The 19,816-nt window shown below is 34.2% G+C and overlaps 1 protein-coding gene across 1 annotated transcript in view; it reads right to left on the minus strand.

The window, feature by feature from the left end:
- The window catches only part of LOC150108611 (tetratricopeptide repeat protein 37), a 485,241-nt gene that overhangs the window by 248,162 nt on the left and 217,263 nt on the right, over positions 1 to 19,816 (minus strand). The window contains exons 18-20 of the mRNA XM_090416072.1: positions 14,511 to 14,627; positions 11,837 to 11,937; positions 5,057 to 5,159 (exon numbers count right to left, since the gene is read on the minus strand). Coding sequence (XP_090272198.1) covers positions 5,057 to 5,159; positions 11,837 to 11,937; positions 14,511 to 14,627 — 321 coding nt within the window. The remainder of the gene's footprint in view (positions 1 to 5,056; positions 5,160 to 11,836; positions 11,938 to 14,510; positions 14,628 to 19,816) is intronic.

The raw sequence follows: 19,816 nt of genomic DNA on the forward strand, positions 1-19,816 counted from the left end.
TTAGTATTAACCAGTCCATGTCCTGAGCAGAAATCCAACAGATATTTGCCATTATTATTAGCTTTGCACTTTTCTCCAAATTTTCCCAAAATATTTCTGTATGTCTCACAATCATTTCCTACTCTGCTATTTAGATCCCCAACAAGGACCAACTTTTCCTTTTTCATTGTGTCAGTTGCTTTCTCTATAGCCTCAAAAAATTCCTCCACTTCTACCTTAGTAGAACCTTCTGTGGGACCATAGGCACAAATAAGTCTCATTGTCCAGTTTCCCATTCTCATATTTGCCCACATTACTCTACTTGAGACTGACTGCCATTCAAGAAGATTAGCCTCGTATTTTGTGTTGAATACTATGGCTACTCGAAGGAGTAGCCATAGTATTCAACACAAAATACTTTCCTTTCTTAAATCATTGCTTTTCCTTGATTCTTCAGTCACATTTGAAGAAAAAAATTCAGAAGTTAACACCATTATAGTTTTGTAAATATATCTTTAACCCATTTAAAATATTAAAACTTTAAAGATTTCCATAAAAAAACAGCTGTCTTTAAAATGCTTCTTTTGCTAATCATGTTTTTGCTTGTCGTGGTAATTATATACCAGAGTAGATTATTAACTTTTTGGTTAATATCACAGATTTGAATCTGGGATTTTATTATAAAAATCAGTTAGCTAAACAGATTGAGTGAGAGACAAAGAAGATTCAAAATTAATCTCTTTATTTGCAAACAAATAACATTAGTATAAATTTAGCTATTACATGGATGTAATAGTGTGTGTGTAAAAAATGTTTGCTTTGCAAGTTTTGCATATATGAATCAACATCATAACTAAAACTTATCTTCTAAAGAGAAAAAGGCCTTAAAGAACAAACACCAGAAAAGATTTCTTGTCATCTCTTCGAGATCACAGGATTTGTTGAGAATACATATACAAAAGCAATTAACTTCAAACTTATAAAGTACAGTTTCTTCCACTCTCAACAATAGCCATTTAAATATAATTAGTTAACTCATACCTGTTTTTTTTTTTTTGAAAAAAAAAATTGTGCATAACCTTTCTTAAGAAAGAATCTATTTCTTCTTTAACATATCAACCAGTTCCTTTTTTGTTCTTTGAAACACAAAGATAATTTTAAAATTCCTTCTTTCTTTTTTTTTTGTTTCCCCCATCTGGAAATTTTTTCCTTATCCTCGAGCACAAAAAGTTTGATACTTTAGAGCAGTGGTTCTTAACTCTTTTGAAGTCACAGAACACTTTTGATTTAAGAATAATTTGGGGAACACCAAAAGCATTAGGGTCATAATGCTAACAATAAAAATATGCATGGACTTACCTTTTATAAAAATGGAACTTATTTAAATGTGATCCTTGAGCTTGTCAGCTTTTGCAGATTTCAGCAATATCAGGTCTAATATGTGATATAATTACCAGCATCTCTTTGTCTGTATTAGTGTCTTTCACGCTTTTTAGTTTTTATATTGGTTAATATTGAGAAACGAAGCTCACACAAATATTACGTTAAAAATTTAATAAAATTAGTTTAATCCTTTATCCAAGTGTGAGCAAACAAAGGTTGCGCCTGAAAGTATCTTCAGGACTGGGGCAAGGTGGTACAACACCAGGGCAACTCGTTGCAAAGGTGGAGCAAGCTACCAACACTCCTATCTCAGTATCTCCTATAATGCAAAACACATCTCCTTGCAGATATGTCTAATGTTATGCATTAAGGGAAGGGCCACTAACCAGACTAGTTTCAACCTTTATTGAGGTCTCTTCAGTGGGAGCCAGGCCCAAGTGGAGATACCAGGCAGAAGCATTAGCAGGTCATCTCTACCTATAGGAGTTGTCAAATGGTGTGCTACCCTTTTTTTTAATAAATTACTCTGGATTTAGAGAAAGATGTTGAAAGTTTATTTTTCACTTGGTTAGAGTATAATAAAATTAGTTTAATCCTTTATCCAAGTGTGAGCAAACAAAGTTTGCACCTGAAAGTATCTTCAGGACTGGGGCAAGGTGGTACAACACCAGGGCAACTCGTTGCAAAGGTGGAGCAAGCTATCAACACTCCTATCTCAGTATCTCCTATAATGCAAAACACATCTCCTTGCGAATATGTCTAATGTTATGCATTAAGGGAAGGGCCACTACCCTATACCACTACCAACACTCCTATATACTATAGGAACGTTGGTAGCTTGTTCCATTATGGGAGATACTGAGATAGGAGTGAAGTTAGCTTGCTCCACCTTTGCAACAAGTTGCCATGGTGTTGTACCACCTTGCCCCAGTCCTGAAGATACTTTCAGGCGCAAACTTTGTTTGCTCACACTTGAATAAAGGATTAAACTAATTTTATTATACTCTAACCAAATGAAAAATAAACTTTCAACATCTTTCTCTAAATCCAGAGTAATTTATTAAAAAAAGTGTGGCACACCATTTGGCAACTCCTATAGGTAGAGATGACCTGCTAATGCTTCTGCCTGGTATCTCCACTTGTCTCCACTTGGGCCTGGCTCCCACTGAAGAGACCTCAATAAAGGTCGAAACTAGTCTGGGTAGTGGCCCTTCCCTTAATGCATAACATTAGACATATCCGCAAGGAGATGTGTTTTGCATTATAGGAGATACTGAGATAGGAGTGTTGGTAGCTTGCTCCACCTCTACAACGAGTTGCCCTGGTGTTGTACCACCTTGCCCCAGTCCTGAAGATACTTTCAGGTGTAAACTTTGTTTGCTCACACTTGGATAAAGGATTAAACTAATTTTATTATACTCTAACCAAGTGAAAAATAAACTTTCAACGTTGAAAATTGTAACAAAATTTTCATTGACCTTGTGGAGAGAGCTGGGTATTCAGCTTGGACAAAAATCCAAAATTCCTCAAGAGTTATTTCAGATAATTCCATTTTCAGAGTATGATCCGCTGACAAGGTAACTAATTGTTCTCCTTGTAACGAAAATTCACAACTCGATGGATTAACTGTGTCAAATGGATTTCGTATCCAGTCATAACTGTGTGTATTTAAGAAAGGAAAGTAACTTGAAATCTTTTCTTCCAATATAGTTAAATTTTTACACATTAAAAATAGTACCTATAAATGATATTTTATTGGTTTAGAAGTCAAATCACAAAGCAATCTTCAGTTGTTAGGATCAGAGTAACCAATTACACTCAGAACTGTATCATGTGACATCTTTCACTAGAGGAACACTTGTAACCAGTTCACGGAACACAAGTGTTCAGGGAACACTGGTTAAGAACAACTGCTTCAGAGTTTACAGTATTTAACTATGAAGGTGATTCCACAAGTTTCCAGCTTGACTAACTTTTAGAGGTGATAGAAAGAAAACAACTGTGTCACTTGTCAACATAATCTCCCTGAATGCAGAATATTATACTTTTCACATCTGTGAATTAACATTTCTATGCCCTTGACAAAATAGTCTGTACTTTTGTCTGCAAAATGGCCTAAAACTGCATCTTTCACCTCGCTATCATCTGCAAATTTTCTTCCTCGAAGGTGTTTCTTCAGTTTTGAGAAGAGGTAGCAGTATCTACCAGGTGCTAGATCTGGGCTCTATGTGGGTGTTCAATCTCCCAGAAGCCACAGTCCTTCGTGCAGCCTTTGCAACAATAGCTATATGGACTGGAGCATTGTCATGAAGCAGGCAAACACCATGACTAAGCATTCCTCGCCTCTTCTTTTTTATGGCGCCACACAGTTTGTGCAGAAGTGAAGCATAATATTCTGCATTCAGGGTGGTATTCCTTTCCTTGCAGTCAATCAAGAGAATTTCCTGGCAGTCCCAAAAAAATTGTTGCTATGATCTTCTTGGTGGACTGAGTGATTTTGGCTTTCCTCGGCAGTGCTTTGCACCACTCCATGGATTCCTTTTTGGAAAGAGGGTCATAATAACCATGAGAACCATGGTGCCATCCATACTGACAATGAATTCAAGCACTTCTCTCTGATTCCCTTGGCACAGCTCTAAAAACTTGCAGGAACAGATCACACGATGCTCCTTTTGAATTGAAGAGAGAAGTCAGGGCACGCATCTTGCACTTACCTTCATCATGTGAAAGACAGTTGTTATAGAAAGCCCCAACCTTGCCGAGACTTCTTTGAGCTTCAGCTGTCTGTCATTGAATAGTTCATCCTCAACAAGAGAGAGATTTTTCTCAGTCATCAGTTCCACAGGCTGACATCACGAGGATCACTTTGATGCTCTCTTTTCCTAGGCGAAACTGTTTAGCCTATTCCTTCATGATAGAATATGAAGGGAAAAGCTTCCCCATAAACACCACCCAATTGTTGTTTGATAGCACTTGGAGAAAGCCCTTCTTTAGTGAAAAACTTTATCACAGCACGGTACTCAATTTTTAACATTACAGCCACTTAGCATGCCACATGCCAACTGAATGATGCAGGGAGAGAGTTGAAATTGATGTGCTAACCTCCCCACAGATGTGCTATCTGTCATGCACAGCATTTTAAAATCGATGCGAATTTTGTATGTCAGGCAGGAAACTTTTGGAACCTACCTCGTAGAATAAATTTCATGTATGACATATAAAAAAGAACCCTCCATTGCTTTGGGAAAAGCTATTTAATTCTTCTTATTCTTTTTATTTACACTCCAAATTAGCTTCCTTTGAAAGAAATTCATGTGTTTATTTTGGGGTAATTGTTTGTTTCCCCTCATAACATGCTTTCCACCTTTTTTGGCTTAAGAATTCCTCCCCTAAACTTTCAACTTTAAGAACATATTCTTCTCTAATTCACATACAACACTGTTTTGTTTTTTTTCTCTCAATATATCAACTTCCTCTTTGGTAATAAAAACTTCTTATGCAAGCACACTACTGCCTCATGTAGAAAATAACATAGCACAAAAACAAAAGTAAAATCACTGCTTGTTATGTAAACAAGGCTACAGTTCTTTAATAGTGCGAAAATTTATTCAAAATTCAAAATTGATAAAAATAAAAAAAAATAATATAAGATAATCTGATAATCCAAAATAGCAGATATCCTAAAACATCTTACCTTGTTAAGATCTCTAAGACACTCTGAAAACAATCTCTAGATTTTCCAAAACAACCTTGACTTAAATAATTCTGAGCCTGGGATAAAAATGTTTCAGCTAAGCCTACAAAATTTTACATAATAATCACTCTGATCTTAAATGTCATAATTGATGGGAAAAAACTTTTTATTTTCTTAATTATATATATATATATATATATATATATTATTTATACACGTAGTACTGTCATAGTATTCTGTATATAATGTAACTATACCTTCAATTATATGATCAGCAAAATTATTTCCTAAAGCAACTAGACCACTCAGTGATTAGTGTAAAATAGTTGACAAGTTTCAATTATGCACCTATGATACTAGTACAACTTATTATTATAGATATTATTTCTGGAAAATTTCCATGTTACTCTTCTAAATAAATATTAATTTTTATGACTATTTTGCCTATTTTCTGGCAAGGATAGAAAATTATGACCCCTAATCTTGTTTCATCATTTTCTATCCTTCTCCATTCCCCCAAAATTTCTTTTGCCTTCTTCCCAAAGAATTCACAGCCCACCCTTGAAACCTGGGTTTTAAATTTCACATATGTTGTGTCTTACCTGTAATTCTCCTACATCTCTCTATCTCCACATTTCCAACCCCCCCCCTTCCTTTCAAGTCACACTTCAGTAATATTGTTATATGCCAGGTGTCACTCACTAAGAAGACAACTGGGAACGCCCTAAAAAAGGTATGTCCAAAATTATTCCTTCTTATATTCTTCATATATCTATATCTTTAAAACATTAGTAATGTCCTAAAAATTGAGTAAAAAGCCAATGACATCATAAAAGAGGTACTCCTAAACAAAAATAGGCACATAGCCATAAAAATCATCATCATCATAATGCTAATTATGGGTATAGACCTTATTGGTCTGTTTGGGATATCGGGGTGTTGGCCATTTGGTTTACATGTTCTATACATTTATAATTGTTTAGTTTTCTTCTATTGATTTTGTTTTTAGTTCTTTTAAAATATCTTCATTCATTCCTTTTTGGTCTAATAATGTGTATTTTGCAGTTCTCATAAATCTCATTTCACTTGTTTTTATTCTTTGTTTGTTTATTGCCCAAATTTCACTACCATATAATAACGTGATCACTGCTAAAGTACTGTATATTTCCAAGATGTTTCTTTTTGAACTATATTTGGATTGAGTGTTCTATTTATCAGGCCTATAATCTGTAAAAATTTTGAAGATTTTAATTTTATGTCCTTTTCTCTTTCATATAACATTTCACATCCAAGATAACTGAAAGTATTTATCTGTTCTATTATTTTATTATTACTAAGTATTTTACTTCTAACTGGAGTTTGTCCACAAAATGCCATTGTTTTAGTTTGATCTATGGATATTTTCATTCCAAACTGTTCTACTATAATGTTTAAATTATATATTGCTCATTGTTAATTGTCTTCCTTATTTGATATTATTACCTGATCATCTGCAAATAATAGAGCATTTATTTTGCTATTCCAGGAAATTTCTATACCTGGATTGTTTAAGGCGTTCCACTGCATTAATATTTCATTAATATAAATGTTATATCTGCGCAGTTAGCCTAGTGGTTTGCGCTTCGCAACCATATGCCTGGGGAAGGAGTGTCCTGGGTTCGATTCCCATCGCCGACGTGAGGAGCTTAAGGATCTTCCTCAGTCATAGCCAAGTTAGCCGGTCTTGGGTGTGGATAGCAGGGTTTTTTCATCCCGCAAGCAGGCAAACTGGCCCGTGAACACACGGATCTACAGCCATAAATACTTAACCATAAATTCATAAAGGCCAATAGCAAAAAACTCTTCTCTTGTTCAAATGGTAGTTGCGCCTTGTGGTTCCTCACAAACGTCATTGGATGCAACTTCTGCTCAACTGCATTCCCATCACTCACTAACTCCTGCAGAGATGATGATGGCAAATCCCATTCTTCCATACCAGCAACTGAGCACCATATACATCCTGTAGCCTTTCAACAGAAAGACATAAGAAGAATGTTAAGTAACCCAAACAGTACAAAGTTGTCTGGTCCTGATGGAATCTCTGCTACTGTACTCAAACACTGTGCTCCAGAGCTAACAACTGTCCTCTATCATTTCTTCAATCTTCTATATTCAGCTGGCACCTATCCCATCTCATGGAAACTAACATATATCCCACCCATTCCAAAAAAAGGGAGATAAAAATCTACCATTTAACTACCAACCAATTGTCATCACCACAATCCTTTCAAAATAATGGAGAAAGTTAACAATGGTCAACTTCTTCACTACCTAGAAGCTCAAAAGTTTATAAGCGACCACAGCATGCATTCTACCAATCCAGATCCATGGCTGATTTGGTTTAGTTTATTTATGGCCGAATATGGTGGATTTATGGCCGAAGCAACTCAGTCTATGAGGCCAGTGTTATTATGTCTGTTAATTGAGTGTGTTCTAATGGCCGGTTTGCCTGCTTTCCAGCATGAAAAAATCCATGGCTGATATCATAGCCTGCATTACTTACCACTGGACATGTACCATGGAAAGGTTCAGAGAAATGTGTTCTGTCCCCCTTGACATTTCCAAGGGTTTCGATCATGTTAGGCATCAATTCCTATTTTGCAAATTACCTTCGTTTGGTCTACCTGCCACCCTCCATAACTGAATAGCCAGCTTTCTCTCTCTCTCTCTCTCTCTCTCTGGTCACTGCACGTCATGATGGACAGCACTCTCTTCGAGCTTTGCCACAAATGCAGGGGTGCCTCAGGATTCTGTTCTCTCATCTACTCTCTTTCTATCATACATAAATGACCTATTTTCAATCACTACAAATCCCATCCATAGCTTTGCCAATGATAGCACTTTCATTCTACTCCTTTGACAAACCATGTAATGCCCAGACATTGATCATCTGCAACCCCATATAAATCCTTCAGTGGGAGAAGAGTCACCTTCAATGCTGCCAAAAATTAGTCGTGCCTTTTCTCTCGCAAAAGGGGATCTCACCTCACCTTCCCTCAATCATCAATTTTTGCAGGATGATTTGGATAGATTGGCAAACTGGGAAAAGGAGAATAGATGTCAGTTTAATGTGGCAAAGTGTAAGGTTATGCATTTTGTGAAAAGATTGCCCAGCTGTATACCATATTGGTGGAATTGTACTCCAGGAAATGGACAAAGTCAGAGACTTGGGAGTATTAGTAGACAGGGAGTTAAAGTTTGGGGGGGGGGGCACATAGCAAAAGTGGATAAGCAGTTTATCAGATCATTTGGTTACTGATATGGTTGATGAGCAGAGACAAGCAAGTTATTGTTCCTCTTTATTGAGCCTTGATAAGACCTCATCTTGACTAATGCGCACAGATCTGGGCATGAGGGTTTCTAGGTGATGAGGAGGAGGAGATGGAGAGGATCCAGAGGCGATGGAATGAACCTTACGAGAATAGGTTGAAGATTGGTAGGTTACAGAAACTGGTTGATAAGCAAAAAATGGGTGACATATCATTGAGGCATACAAATTACTGAAGTGTTTTTACAAGATTAATTCAGAGGATATTTTTCAGAACAGGTCTGGTGGTGGGAGAACTAGGAGCTATCCTTGGAAACTGAGTATGAGTGTAGTTATTAAGGATGTGGATGTTAGAATTAGATTTTTTTTGCTTGAAGAGTGAATGAGTGGAATAGGTTGAAGTCTATTGTGGGTGCCATGACTGTGAATGAGTTCAAAGCAAAGTATGATAGATACTGCACAAATGTTGGATAGTTCTTGACATGATGTTTGGGCCTCCCTTGACGAGTCTAAGGACTCCTTGAAGCAGCCTGTAATAATAATGATAATAATCTATATGGACTACATCATAAAAAAAGTGGTATTAACTTGTATTATGCCTCATTTAAATTGCTTGTTCATTCTACACTGATGATATACTCTTATTTTCTGTATGAAATATCTGTTGCTAAATTTCGATAAATATTTAGTTGTGCCTGCATATATCATACTCTATCAATATGTCCCAGGTTCCATTAAAGATACAAAGTGGTACTAAATTCAATATCTTAATAGCAGATATTAAGCTTAGCTTAAGAGAATGATGTCATCTTCATAGAGTAAACTTTAGGGATATGATATTATATTCTTAAATAAATTTACTATAAATTTTCTAGTCTTTAGCAAACTAAAGAATTACTGTGATAGTTTCAAAATCAGTATTAACAAAAGACTTAAAGTATAGAAATTGCCTGGGAACCAGAAAAAATCAATGGCATTATAAGTAGTGAACTAAATGAACAGGACAGATTTTATGTGTTTAGACACAATTTTTAAAAATTAGAAAGTTATATATAATTTTGAAATATACAATTTTTGAAAATAGAAAGTTATATATAAAAACAGATCATAAAATAAATAAAAGGGGTATGTGAACTAGTTGAATAAATTTATAGGGAACAAGAAAGAGAGAGAGAGAGAAATTAGCCAAATAATCATGCTAGCAGTATTCAATTTTATTTTACACTGGAAGGTTGAGTTACAAATAAAATAAATAATCAGTGATAGAGAGCACAGATATAAGAGTTGTGAGAAAAAGCCAAGGAAACAAATGACATCAATTACTATTCAAGAATGTGTTTAAGTGGAGCTAATCTAAGATGGTATGATAAATTATACAGAATGGTAGATAAAAGATTAGCAAAACACGTGTTTGAAGCAAAAATGGCAGAAAAAAAGACCCAGAGAAAGATCATTAGGTGAGATTTAAAACCTAACATAAATCTTATTGTATCGTGTTCATTTTTCAAGTTACCGAGAGAGAAAATATATATAAAAGATTGTCATCGCATTCGGCCGAGTTCATACACATCGCCCAGGAAGGGAATTCTGAGGATAAAACGAAATCGGCAACCAAGACAAAGAAATTGGTGAGAAGGATAAAGCAGGCAGACAACAAGAAGAAAAGAAACATTGTCGCTGAATATCCACTTCAATGTTGTCTTTAGTAGAGAAAACCTTCTTGTTCACTACTTTGCTGTTCTTGAAAGTTTATTTTTCACTTGGTTAGAGTATAATAAATTTAGTTTAATCCTTTATCCAAGTGTGAGCAAACAAAGTTTGCACCTGAAAGTATCTTCAGGACTGGGTTAAGGTGGTACAACACCAGGGCAACTCATTGCAAAGGTGGAGCAAGTTACCAATACTCCTATCTCAGTATCTCCTATAATGCAAAACACATCTCCTTGCGGATATGTCTAATGTTATGCATTAAAGGAAGGGCCACTACCCAGACTAGTTTCGACCTTTATTGAGGTCTCTTCAGTGGGAGCCAGGCCCAAGTGGAGATATCAGGCAGCAGCATTAGCAGGTCATCTCTACCTATAGGAATTGCCAATTGGTGTGCCACCCTTTTTTAATAATTTACTCTGGATTTAGAGAAAGATGTTGAAAGTTTATTTTTCACTTGGTTAGAGTATAATAAATTTAGTTTAATCCTTTATCCAAGTGTGAGCAAACAAAGTTTGCACCTGAAAGTATCTTCAGGACTGGGTTAAGGTGGTACAACACCAGGACAACTCATTGCAAAGGTGGAGCAAGCTACCAACACTCCTATCTCTATCTCCTATAATGCAAAACACATCTCCTTGCGGATATGTCTAATGTTATGCCAGTCCTGAAGATACTTTCAGGCGCAAACTTTGTTTGCTCACACTTGGATAAAGGATTAAACTAAATTTATTATACTTCGCTGTTCTTGTTAGTGTTCTGATTCTTCTGCATTTTTGGCACCATTTTAGTTTAATTAATACTACAATATCACAATAAAAATGTTACAAAGACACTAAATACTATAAAAGCATGAAAATCCACTCTAATATACTATAAAACACTAATTTTCTAAGGAAAAAACACAATAAAACAGATAAAAATCACCAATTTTACACGAGCGCTAAATTATACCAACCACTCACAATAAAACCTCTGTGGTTTCTGATAGGAGTACCCTAATTACTGAACTTCACCATATTATCAACTCTTTTGTAGCCAATGGATATAATCCCCACAAAATCTCAAAAATATTAAAACTCTGTAACTGTAACCCCCCCCCCCCCCCCGCCCTTTCAGAGCAGAGATTACACTAAATCTATCCATTCCATATATCTTGGGCACATCAAAATAATTTACAAAAATCCAAACAGGCAGGACAGCCAATATCAGAATTTCAGACAAGGACTACATTCGGTTTCACCATTATAGCCACTCGGGACTTGCTGACCATGCTTTGGACATCCACCACAGGATACGCTGGAAGAATTTGGGTGCATGAAACTGCCCGAAATTTGGAAAGCAATCATCCTCAATCCAACAGCCAAGATCAACCAAGTTAGCCTACTAAGCAGTGCTATTTAGGACCTCTAGGCCTGACTTTGGTTGCCTTTCTTCAGTTTCATTTGCCCAGTGTTAATGGCTGTATGCATATATCATTGTTTTATTCCAGATCCCCAATGTAATGCTGCCAAAATATAGGAAAGTATTCATTAAAATTATTCTAATTAATATTTAGTATACGTTGTTATTTCCTGGAAAAAGCTAACGTATAAGCCTTTCTACCAGAACATAATTCATGTAATAATCATGATATTGTGTTGTTAATAACAATATGCCAATAAACTAAAGAATCCCACAATTCAATTTTATTTACAATTCACTAAAACATGACAGTAAATAAGCATCTGCATACAAAAAAGAAAAAAAAAAAATCCAATGCCTACCTTTCAAAGCTGGAATATATGATGGCTCCAAGAGTAAAATACTGTTATACACTTGTATAGCTTCTGGATATGCACCTAACAGATGCTGAATAGTGGCAACTCTAAAGAATGTTAACAAAAAAGATTTTTCTCACTCATTATATATAAAACATTATACAATAGTGCAGTACAATATAGCAGATCAGACAATAAAATCAATTAGTCTCCCAAGGAAAAACAAAGCCAAGTCTGTATCTGAAGTTTTAAAATTTCCAAATCATTAAAAGAATTCTGATTATACAGATCAACATGGATTTTATAACCAGGATTCTCATTTTAGAACAATGAACTGAAAATTCACGTGAAACTCCCCTCCCCCCACCACCAGCACATCACTTTTTGTTGCAAATGTGTCAAAACCATAACCATAGCAAAGATATCATAATGTAAATAAGCATAGATGAAAAAATACACAACCTAAAAATGCTTACAAGTACTTATAAGTACAGTACTCTCCTTCAGTCACGCCAGCATTCCATTTTTCCTAATACTATTATTCTATTATCATGACGTTCTAGTGAAACTGTTCATCCTGCCTCGTCATTCACTGCACCAAAGTGCAAGTGAGAATGAAAGTGAATCTTCAGTAAGATTAGCCCTCAATTCAATAAAAAAAATTCTTGTGATATTTTGTTACAAGTCAATCAAACTAGTTCTTTATCATTTTCAGCATTTCTGTTGCCTAAAACCTCTTTAATAATATCTCAGAATCTTGAGACATCTAGTCCTATCTTGGGTGAAAAATGCTTTTTCTGAATTTTTCATCTTTTAACACTCTGCTATGAGCTTACAAAATACAAACAGCTTAAGTTTGTCTTCTAAAATTTTTGGAAATCTCACAATTAGGTAACAATTAAATGCAGGTCCATTTTTATCCAATGGTTTACAATTTTTTTCCACAAGTTTCACCAAGTTTAACAGACAATGATGATTAGGAAAAAAAATTCCTTGTGGTTAGTGAAGAGCTTTTTATATTCTTGCTTCATTCTAAAAGCAAAAATTTTCATTTGTTCCTAGAACTAATAAGCTCTATCAGTGAATATGAAATTCAAGCAGTTCAGATTTTTAGATAAATTCAAATCTCTACTCATACAATTCCTTTTGTTCAACCAGATAAAGTTTGTCAATAGCTTCATAAATGTTTTCATCTGATGACTTCACAACACCAGCAGGTTCATAATCCATTAGGATCCCAATATCATGCAGTGATGGTGGAGCAGGCTGGAAAACCTAAACAGCAAGGCTGCACAGGTCATACTGGCAGATTCTAGGAATGAGTACAATCAAATGTTTGTTTTTCATATATATATATATATATATATATATATATATATATATATATATATATATATATATATATATATAAATAAACATACGCCACCACATCATCACTGTTTCGGCATAATGTGGTGGTGCAGAAATAATAAAGTTGGATTAATTCATCAAGTTTTCTCCAAGAAACTTGTGATTTTCATTCTGCATACAGGCAAATCAGCCAGAAAACACAAAGAGAAAAATGAGTTGGCAGGAGATGTCATAATGGTTATAGTGGATAGTAACATAGTATATGTAGATGTATTATGCAGGCAGAGGATTAAGTAATGTAGATAGTGGATTGTATGGTTTAGTTTCCCAAGATGAGTACTTGGGCTCCTTAGAGGTATCACATAGTAGTAGTAATAGTAGTAATAATAATAATAATAAAATATTCCAAAAGCAATGAAAAGCATCATCATATCAAATTCTTAATGTGCACCAGTGAGGGGATGGGGGGGAGTGCAGGTTACTATGACAATACTACATGATAAATATATTTATTAGCAACCTAACTGACAATTTTCCCCCCAAGTAATCTGTTATTTGTTAGGCTTCCAATATGATTACTTTAGCATTTCAATCTTCTAAGGTCACTTTTAACTGCATCAATCACCTAGATCTTTCCCTCCTATCCTGGTATCAAACACCTGATTTGCTAACCTTTCCTCTCCCATTAAGTGACCATACCATTTGAGATCAGCTCTGATCACACATGCCTGAATGCTAGCAATGTCAAGCTCCTTTTCAATATCTTCATTTTTAATATGATTTTACCATTGATACCATCAGTTCACTTCCCATAATTTTCCCTAATCAACTAAGGGGAGTGAACAGATGCAATCTGTTCACTTCCCATAATTTTCCCTAATCAACTAAGGGGAGTGAACAGATGCAATCTGTTCACTTCCCTTAGTTTTATTTCTAACTCAGCACTCATATCAAAACTAAAATTAGTTTGAAAACTGCTAGCGCACAGCTACTTTAGTGTTTTGACTAATTTCTCTTTTATTCCATATAAATTTATTCCACTAACACCTCATCACACCTTTGCTTATACTGTTGAATATTTCCATATTTAATCTGCCATCTTTTCTATATAGTTGAAATATTTCAATTGTTCTATGTTTTTCCATTCAGGATGAAGTTATGTTTTCAATCTTTCTGCCTATTTTCATAGTCTTTGTCAAATGCTTAAATTCTTATTGGCAAAATTAATTTTCACCATTCATGTTGAACATTTCAAGTTATGCCCAAAAACTTGAAAACAAAATGACGAAACGTTATGACTAAGACTAACAGGAAAGACAGTTTTACTTACTGGAGTAGTGGATAGAAATCTTTAGGTCTCATTTCTGATGCCAAAGAAAAAGCTTTCAGAGCAGCTGTATAGCTTCCCCGTTGAAGATATGCATCACCTAAGCACTCCAAGCAATGACTGCAAATAAAACGATATAAGAAGATAAAATTTGCAGAGATAATGCTGTTCTGATTATTTTCTATGAATGTGTTGTGTGTGCAATTTTCAAGTTATACAAAAATATATGAACATGTCCTTTTTTTCTTTGTAAAATTATATTTTAGAATTTACAGCAATGTGCAGAGAAGCAAGAACAAGGAGAGAGAGAGATGGTGCTATATATATATAGATAGATAGTAACTGTAAACATATATGAATCAGGTAAAATAAGGCATCTATAATTGCAAAATACAACTTTTAATCTACTTGTATTGTATTTAAGTCTTATTACACTTGGTATAGGATCTTTATCCTTAATTTATTTTGGTCAAGAGAAAAGAGCAAAAAATCCCTCTTTCGTGTTCACTCTGAAAACCACTTAAACTGTGTTTAATATTTCTGATGATACTGCTGACATGTCCTACATGCAAAGAAAATGAAAATATAAATACAGTATTACCACAAATGTAAAAACTGTTGTTTGTAGATATTATTACAACTCTGAATACTGAGTCATTGTTCTGGCTATTTATTCCATGAAAATAGTTGCTTTTATTTAGTGCATACTCAATCAAAAGAAACAACTTGATTTTTGTATAAGTTATCAATGCATAACATTTTAAACAGTAGCATTTATTTTCTTCAATTCTCTATTTCAGTAAAACAGGTGCTCCTCACTGAGTTTTTAAAAAAAGTGAAATGCCAAGAAAAATACAAAGGTATATAAGAATTATGTGGCAAATGGCATTAGGTTCTTCATTATTCCTCTTGCTGTAAACTGTTGCATTACATATATATCACTTTGTGTTCGAACTAGTAGATTATATGACAGCACTGTTCATTTTTTTTTTTATGATAGGAAAAAAAAACTACTTCCAATTTTTTAAAAAAGAAACTATTCTTGAAGAATTAATTCTAGATTATTTTATTTTCATTTCATCTTTAAAATTCCATAGAAAGGATCTAAAACTATTTCTTTTATAAACAGTTATCCGAAGCAGTGCCGTAACGAGGACGTGGCGAAGGAGGCCCCCGCCATGGGCACAACTAGGTTTGAGGTGCAAAACGTATAACATTTTTGTCATTTATGGGTTAGGGAGCGCAAGTTAGACACTTGCCACAGGCACTTCATACCCTCGTTACGTCACTGATCCAAAGAGTACAAATTTGCAAGTTATACAAAAAATATATGCAATTTTTTTTTTTAAATTATATTTTAGAGTTTAGAGCAATGAACAGAAAAGCAAGAATAAGGAGAGATGGTACCAGTGGAGGCTGAAAAAGAAACAAAAAGAAAAAGGGCTGTTGTGTTTGTATATTAAGGTAAGGAGTAACAGAAATAAGCAAAGCTAAGTTTATGGCACTGATTGAATCAACATGTCCAAAGATAATTAGAAGTGAAATTTGGTTCTTTAATATTTATTATAATAAATTATAAAATTTATTAATAATAAAAATTATTAATAATTTTATTATTTCATTTTATTATTTATTATGTAGAATGAAGGAAAACTTGTGTATGAAGAAACTAAGAGAGTGAATATGAAGAGTTTCTAAAGGATAATTATATTAGGCAGCATGTCACAGAATTAATACAAGATTTTGGAGTACAAAGTCTTTTCATTTGGTTAGAAATTAAATTAACCTTGCCAAGGTTAATTTCATTCTTGTTTAATCCTTTATCAAAGCATAAGCAAACAAAGTTTGGGTGTGAAGTAGCTTCATAACTAGGCTATTCAATTATGGAGGCTGATGACTTGACATTAATTACCTTAGTATCCTATGATGTAAAGCACACTTCCTTTCAAAAGTGCATAATGCTATTCATTATGGGAGAGCCACTAAACAGACTGGTCTTGATCTTTACTTAGGTCCTGTTAAAGTGTGGAATAGAACTCCCCAAAAACTCAGAGGGATAATTGGTAGTGATATCAGCTGCATGAAGAATATAAAATGTAGGCTAAAAAGTGACAAGCACGGCTAAGAAAGAAAAAGTGCAATATCAGAAGAGATTTATTAGTCAGGATAATGAAAATTCAAGGGAATTCTTCTGTTGTGTAGCAGGAAAAGGGAAGAATAATTATGGAAAGGTGACTGGTGGCTGGTTAAAGCACTAGTAGTGTGACCATTTGCAAAAGATACAGCAGAATTTTTATATAATGAAACCTGTGGTGAATTCACTAAAAAACTAACCACAGTGATAAGTTTTAATACGTAAATGTCCCAAAATACTTCATCCCAAGTATCTTGGGACATCATCAGTACAGTAATTCAAACAATACTAGGAATAATATACAGTTAGGGCTCATGATTACAATGGAATCTCAATATCCATGCAGTGACGTGTTATAAAAAAATAAAATAAAATAAAAATTAACATATATAAAGATTATTTTACACAATTTTGTATGACAATTTCCCATACTTTAGGAATAGTAAGAACATCGTTGCGGTTTAAAATCGGTCTGTGTAGTAGGGCTTCAGCACTTTCTTTATATAAATGTTCATGTTTATATAAAGATCTATGTAAAAGTTTTGACTTTTCCCAATGGATCCTATGGTTTGGATTTTCAACTCCATGTTGAGAGAGACCAGCCTGATGATGGACAATATGTGACTGCAATTGACTGTGCCTCTGACCTGGTTGGTTGGGTGTTCAAAGTAGATAGGAAGTACACACAAAAGTATATATTAACACTGGATACAGGCATATTGTTTTATTTATATTTTGATATATTTTTCCCCTCATGAAAAATTTTGGAGAATCTCAAGTGATTGCTCTTAATATCTTTAAGGCATTTGATGGAGTTTAGCACAGAGACTTGTTGAAGTGCCCATCATATGGTGTGTCTTCCAACTTCTGCAACTGGGTTGTCAGCATTCTCTCTCTCTCTGTCTGTTCGTACATGCACATCTGAGAGTATATAGATCTTTATCCATGAACTTTGCAATTAATGCTGAAGTTCCTCAATGTCCTGCTCTTTTATCTATTCTATTCCTTTTATATATCGATAATTCTCTCTTCAAATTTGCTACAAAACCATACAACATGTGAAATGAATAACTTTGTGATAGGAGGAAGCTTATTTAAGCATAAAGATATAAATAAAATGATTTGGTTATCACTAGATGGTAAAACCAAAACCCCAAATGATCATATTGCAATCAAGGGTAATTTTAGGAGTTCACACTTAGATGTTAAAGTAAGGCAAGGAGCTGATGTAGGAACTGATCACTACTTAGTAACAGCCAAAATTAAATTAAAATTCAGAACTGGAAGGTAAAATGTGATATGTCTAAATTTAAAATAAATGAAATTAAGAAAACTTCTTCTATTAGATAATTTTTATTTTCTCATGCTATCAGAACCTCTAATAGAAATTAGAGGTTCTGATAGCATTGTTAAATTCAATGCTACCAAAACTCAATCCTGTTCCTCACACACACAATAACCAAAAAAAAAAAAAAAAAAAAAAAAAAAAAAAAAAAAAAAAAAAAAACCTTTCATCCAGTCTTGCTTTTGACCAGATAACTGAACAAGCTGAGATTCTTCTTCTTCTTCTTCTTCTTGGGCTAATGTTAATCTCCACTCTCTCTTTCTTGTGGCATAAAAAAGCACAAATATCACTTTTAAGAAATTGGATTTTCTCTTTTGCTATAAACAACTAATGAATGCCAGTTAACTTTATATAAATTGCAAATTAATCCAACCATTTTAAGTACTGTTCTGTTATCTGGATTTGCTCTTAAGAGATCACCAAAAGTACTAGACAAAAAGTACAGAAAGATGCAATGAAGTTGATTAAAGACTCATCTCTCACCAATTCAATCTGCTTTCTTTCATGCAGACATTAGTTCTGTTGAGTGCATTTATTACAAATATTTCTATGGTAACTGTTTTCATTAAATTGGGATTGCTAAATTCACCATTTACCTCAATATATGCTGTGAATAGCTATTCAAAGTTCAACTCCATATAAAAAGAATAAACTTCTCTTCACTTTCATTCATTTCTTCTGTTGATTCTATTGCTGTCTTTTGGAGCAATTTCTCTTGTTCTGTATTTTCTAAATCTTCATATCCAGTATTAAGAAATTTCTTCTTTTCTTCCTTTTTCCTCCTCAACTTTCTGCCCATTCATGGTATTATTGTACTGTAGGTTCAACAACCTTTGATGAAAATTTTTCTTCTTCTTCCTATGGTTTTACAGTCCAAATCAAGTATTTGCTGCCTCCAATCCTCTCTATCCAAAACCTTACTTCTCCAGTTTGGATGCTGCAATATGATGTTATCTTACCTAATGGTGTCCATCCATCTTGTTCTTGGTTTTCTTCTTTGTCTTTAAGCAATAATTTTACCATTAATTGTCTAAAGAATACTGTCATTTTTTATATGAAAAACATGTCCTGAGCACTGCAACTTTTTGAAGTTGATTACATTGGATATTGTGGGTTCTTCATAAAGTTGATATAACTCATGATTGTATCCAATTCTCCACAGACCATTTTCATTCACTGTGCCAAATATTTTTGTAAGGATTTTCCTTACAAAAACTAAAATCATATCTTCCTGCAGAAATTCAAGTTTCACATTAGTAACTTACAACTGGATGAATTACCAGTTTATATATTGGTATATTTTGACCTGAATATATATGAGCAAAAATAAAAGCATTGATTACACCTGTAGTATCTCATTTGGTTACCTTGTAATTATCACTCCTAAATATTGAAATTGAGAGGTTGGTAGCATGGATGGGGGGGGGGGTTGATATGCAGCATCAGAGGATCAGAGGGTGACAAATGGAGTACTCCAGGGGCTCTGAGCTAGGACCACTACTCTTTAATTTGTACATTAATGATATAGTGGAGGATTTGAGGGTGAATATTAATATTCACAGTTGTTCACTGATGATGCAAAACTGAGGAGGACAATAGTTAATAAAAGTGATATAGATATTATTGATGCTACCAGATTACAAGAAATTTATGAGGTTCAGGATCTGGGGGTGATGGTGAATAGAGAGATGAATTTCAGAGGACATATTGCAAGAGTTAACAAAATAGCTCAGAGTATTACTTGGATGTTGAAGAACACATTGACAAGTAAAGATAAGAGGTTATTATCCCTCTTTACAAGGCTATGATTCAACCACATGTTGACTACTG

The sequence above is a fragment of the Typopeltis vanoorti genome, chromosome 3 (assembly GCF_054136105.1).
Source record: "Typopeltis vanoorti isolate ZY-2024b chromosome 3, IOZ_Tvanoo_1.0, whole genome shotgun sequence".
NCBI classification, from domain to species: Eukaryota; Metazoa; Arthropoda; class Arachnida; order Uropygi; family Thelyphonidae; genus Typopeltis; species Typopeltis vanoorti.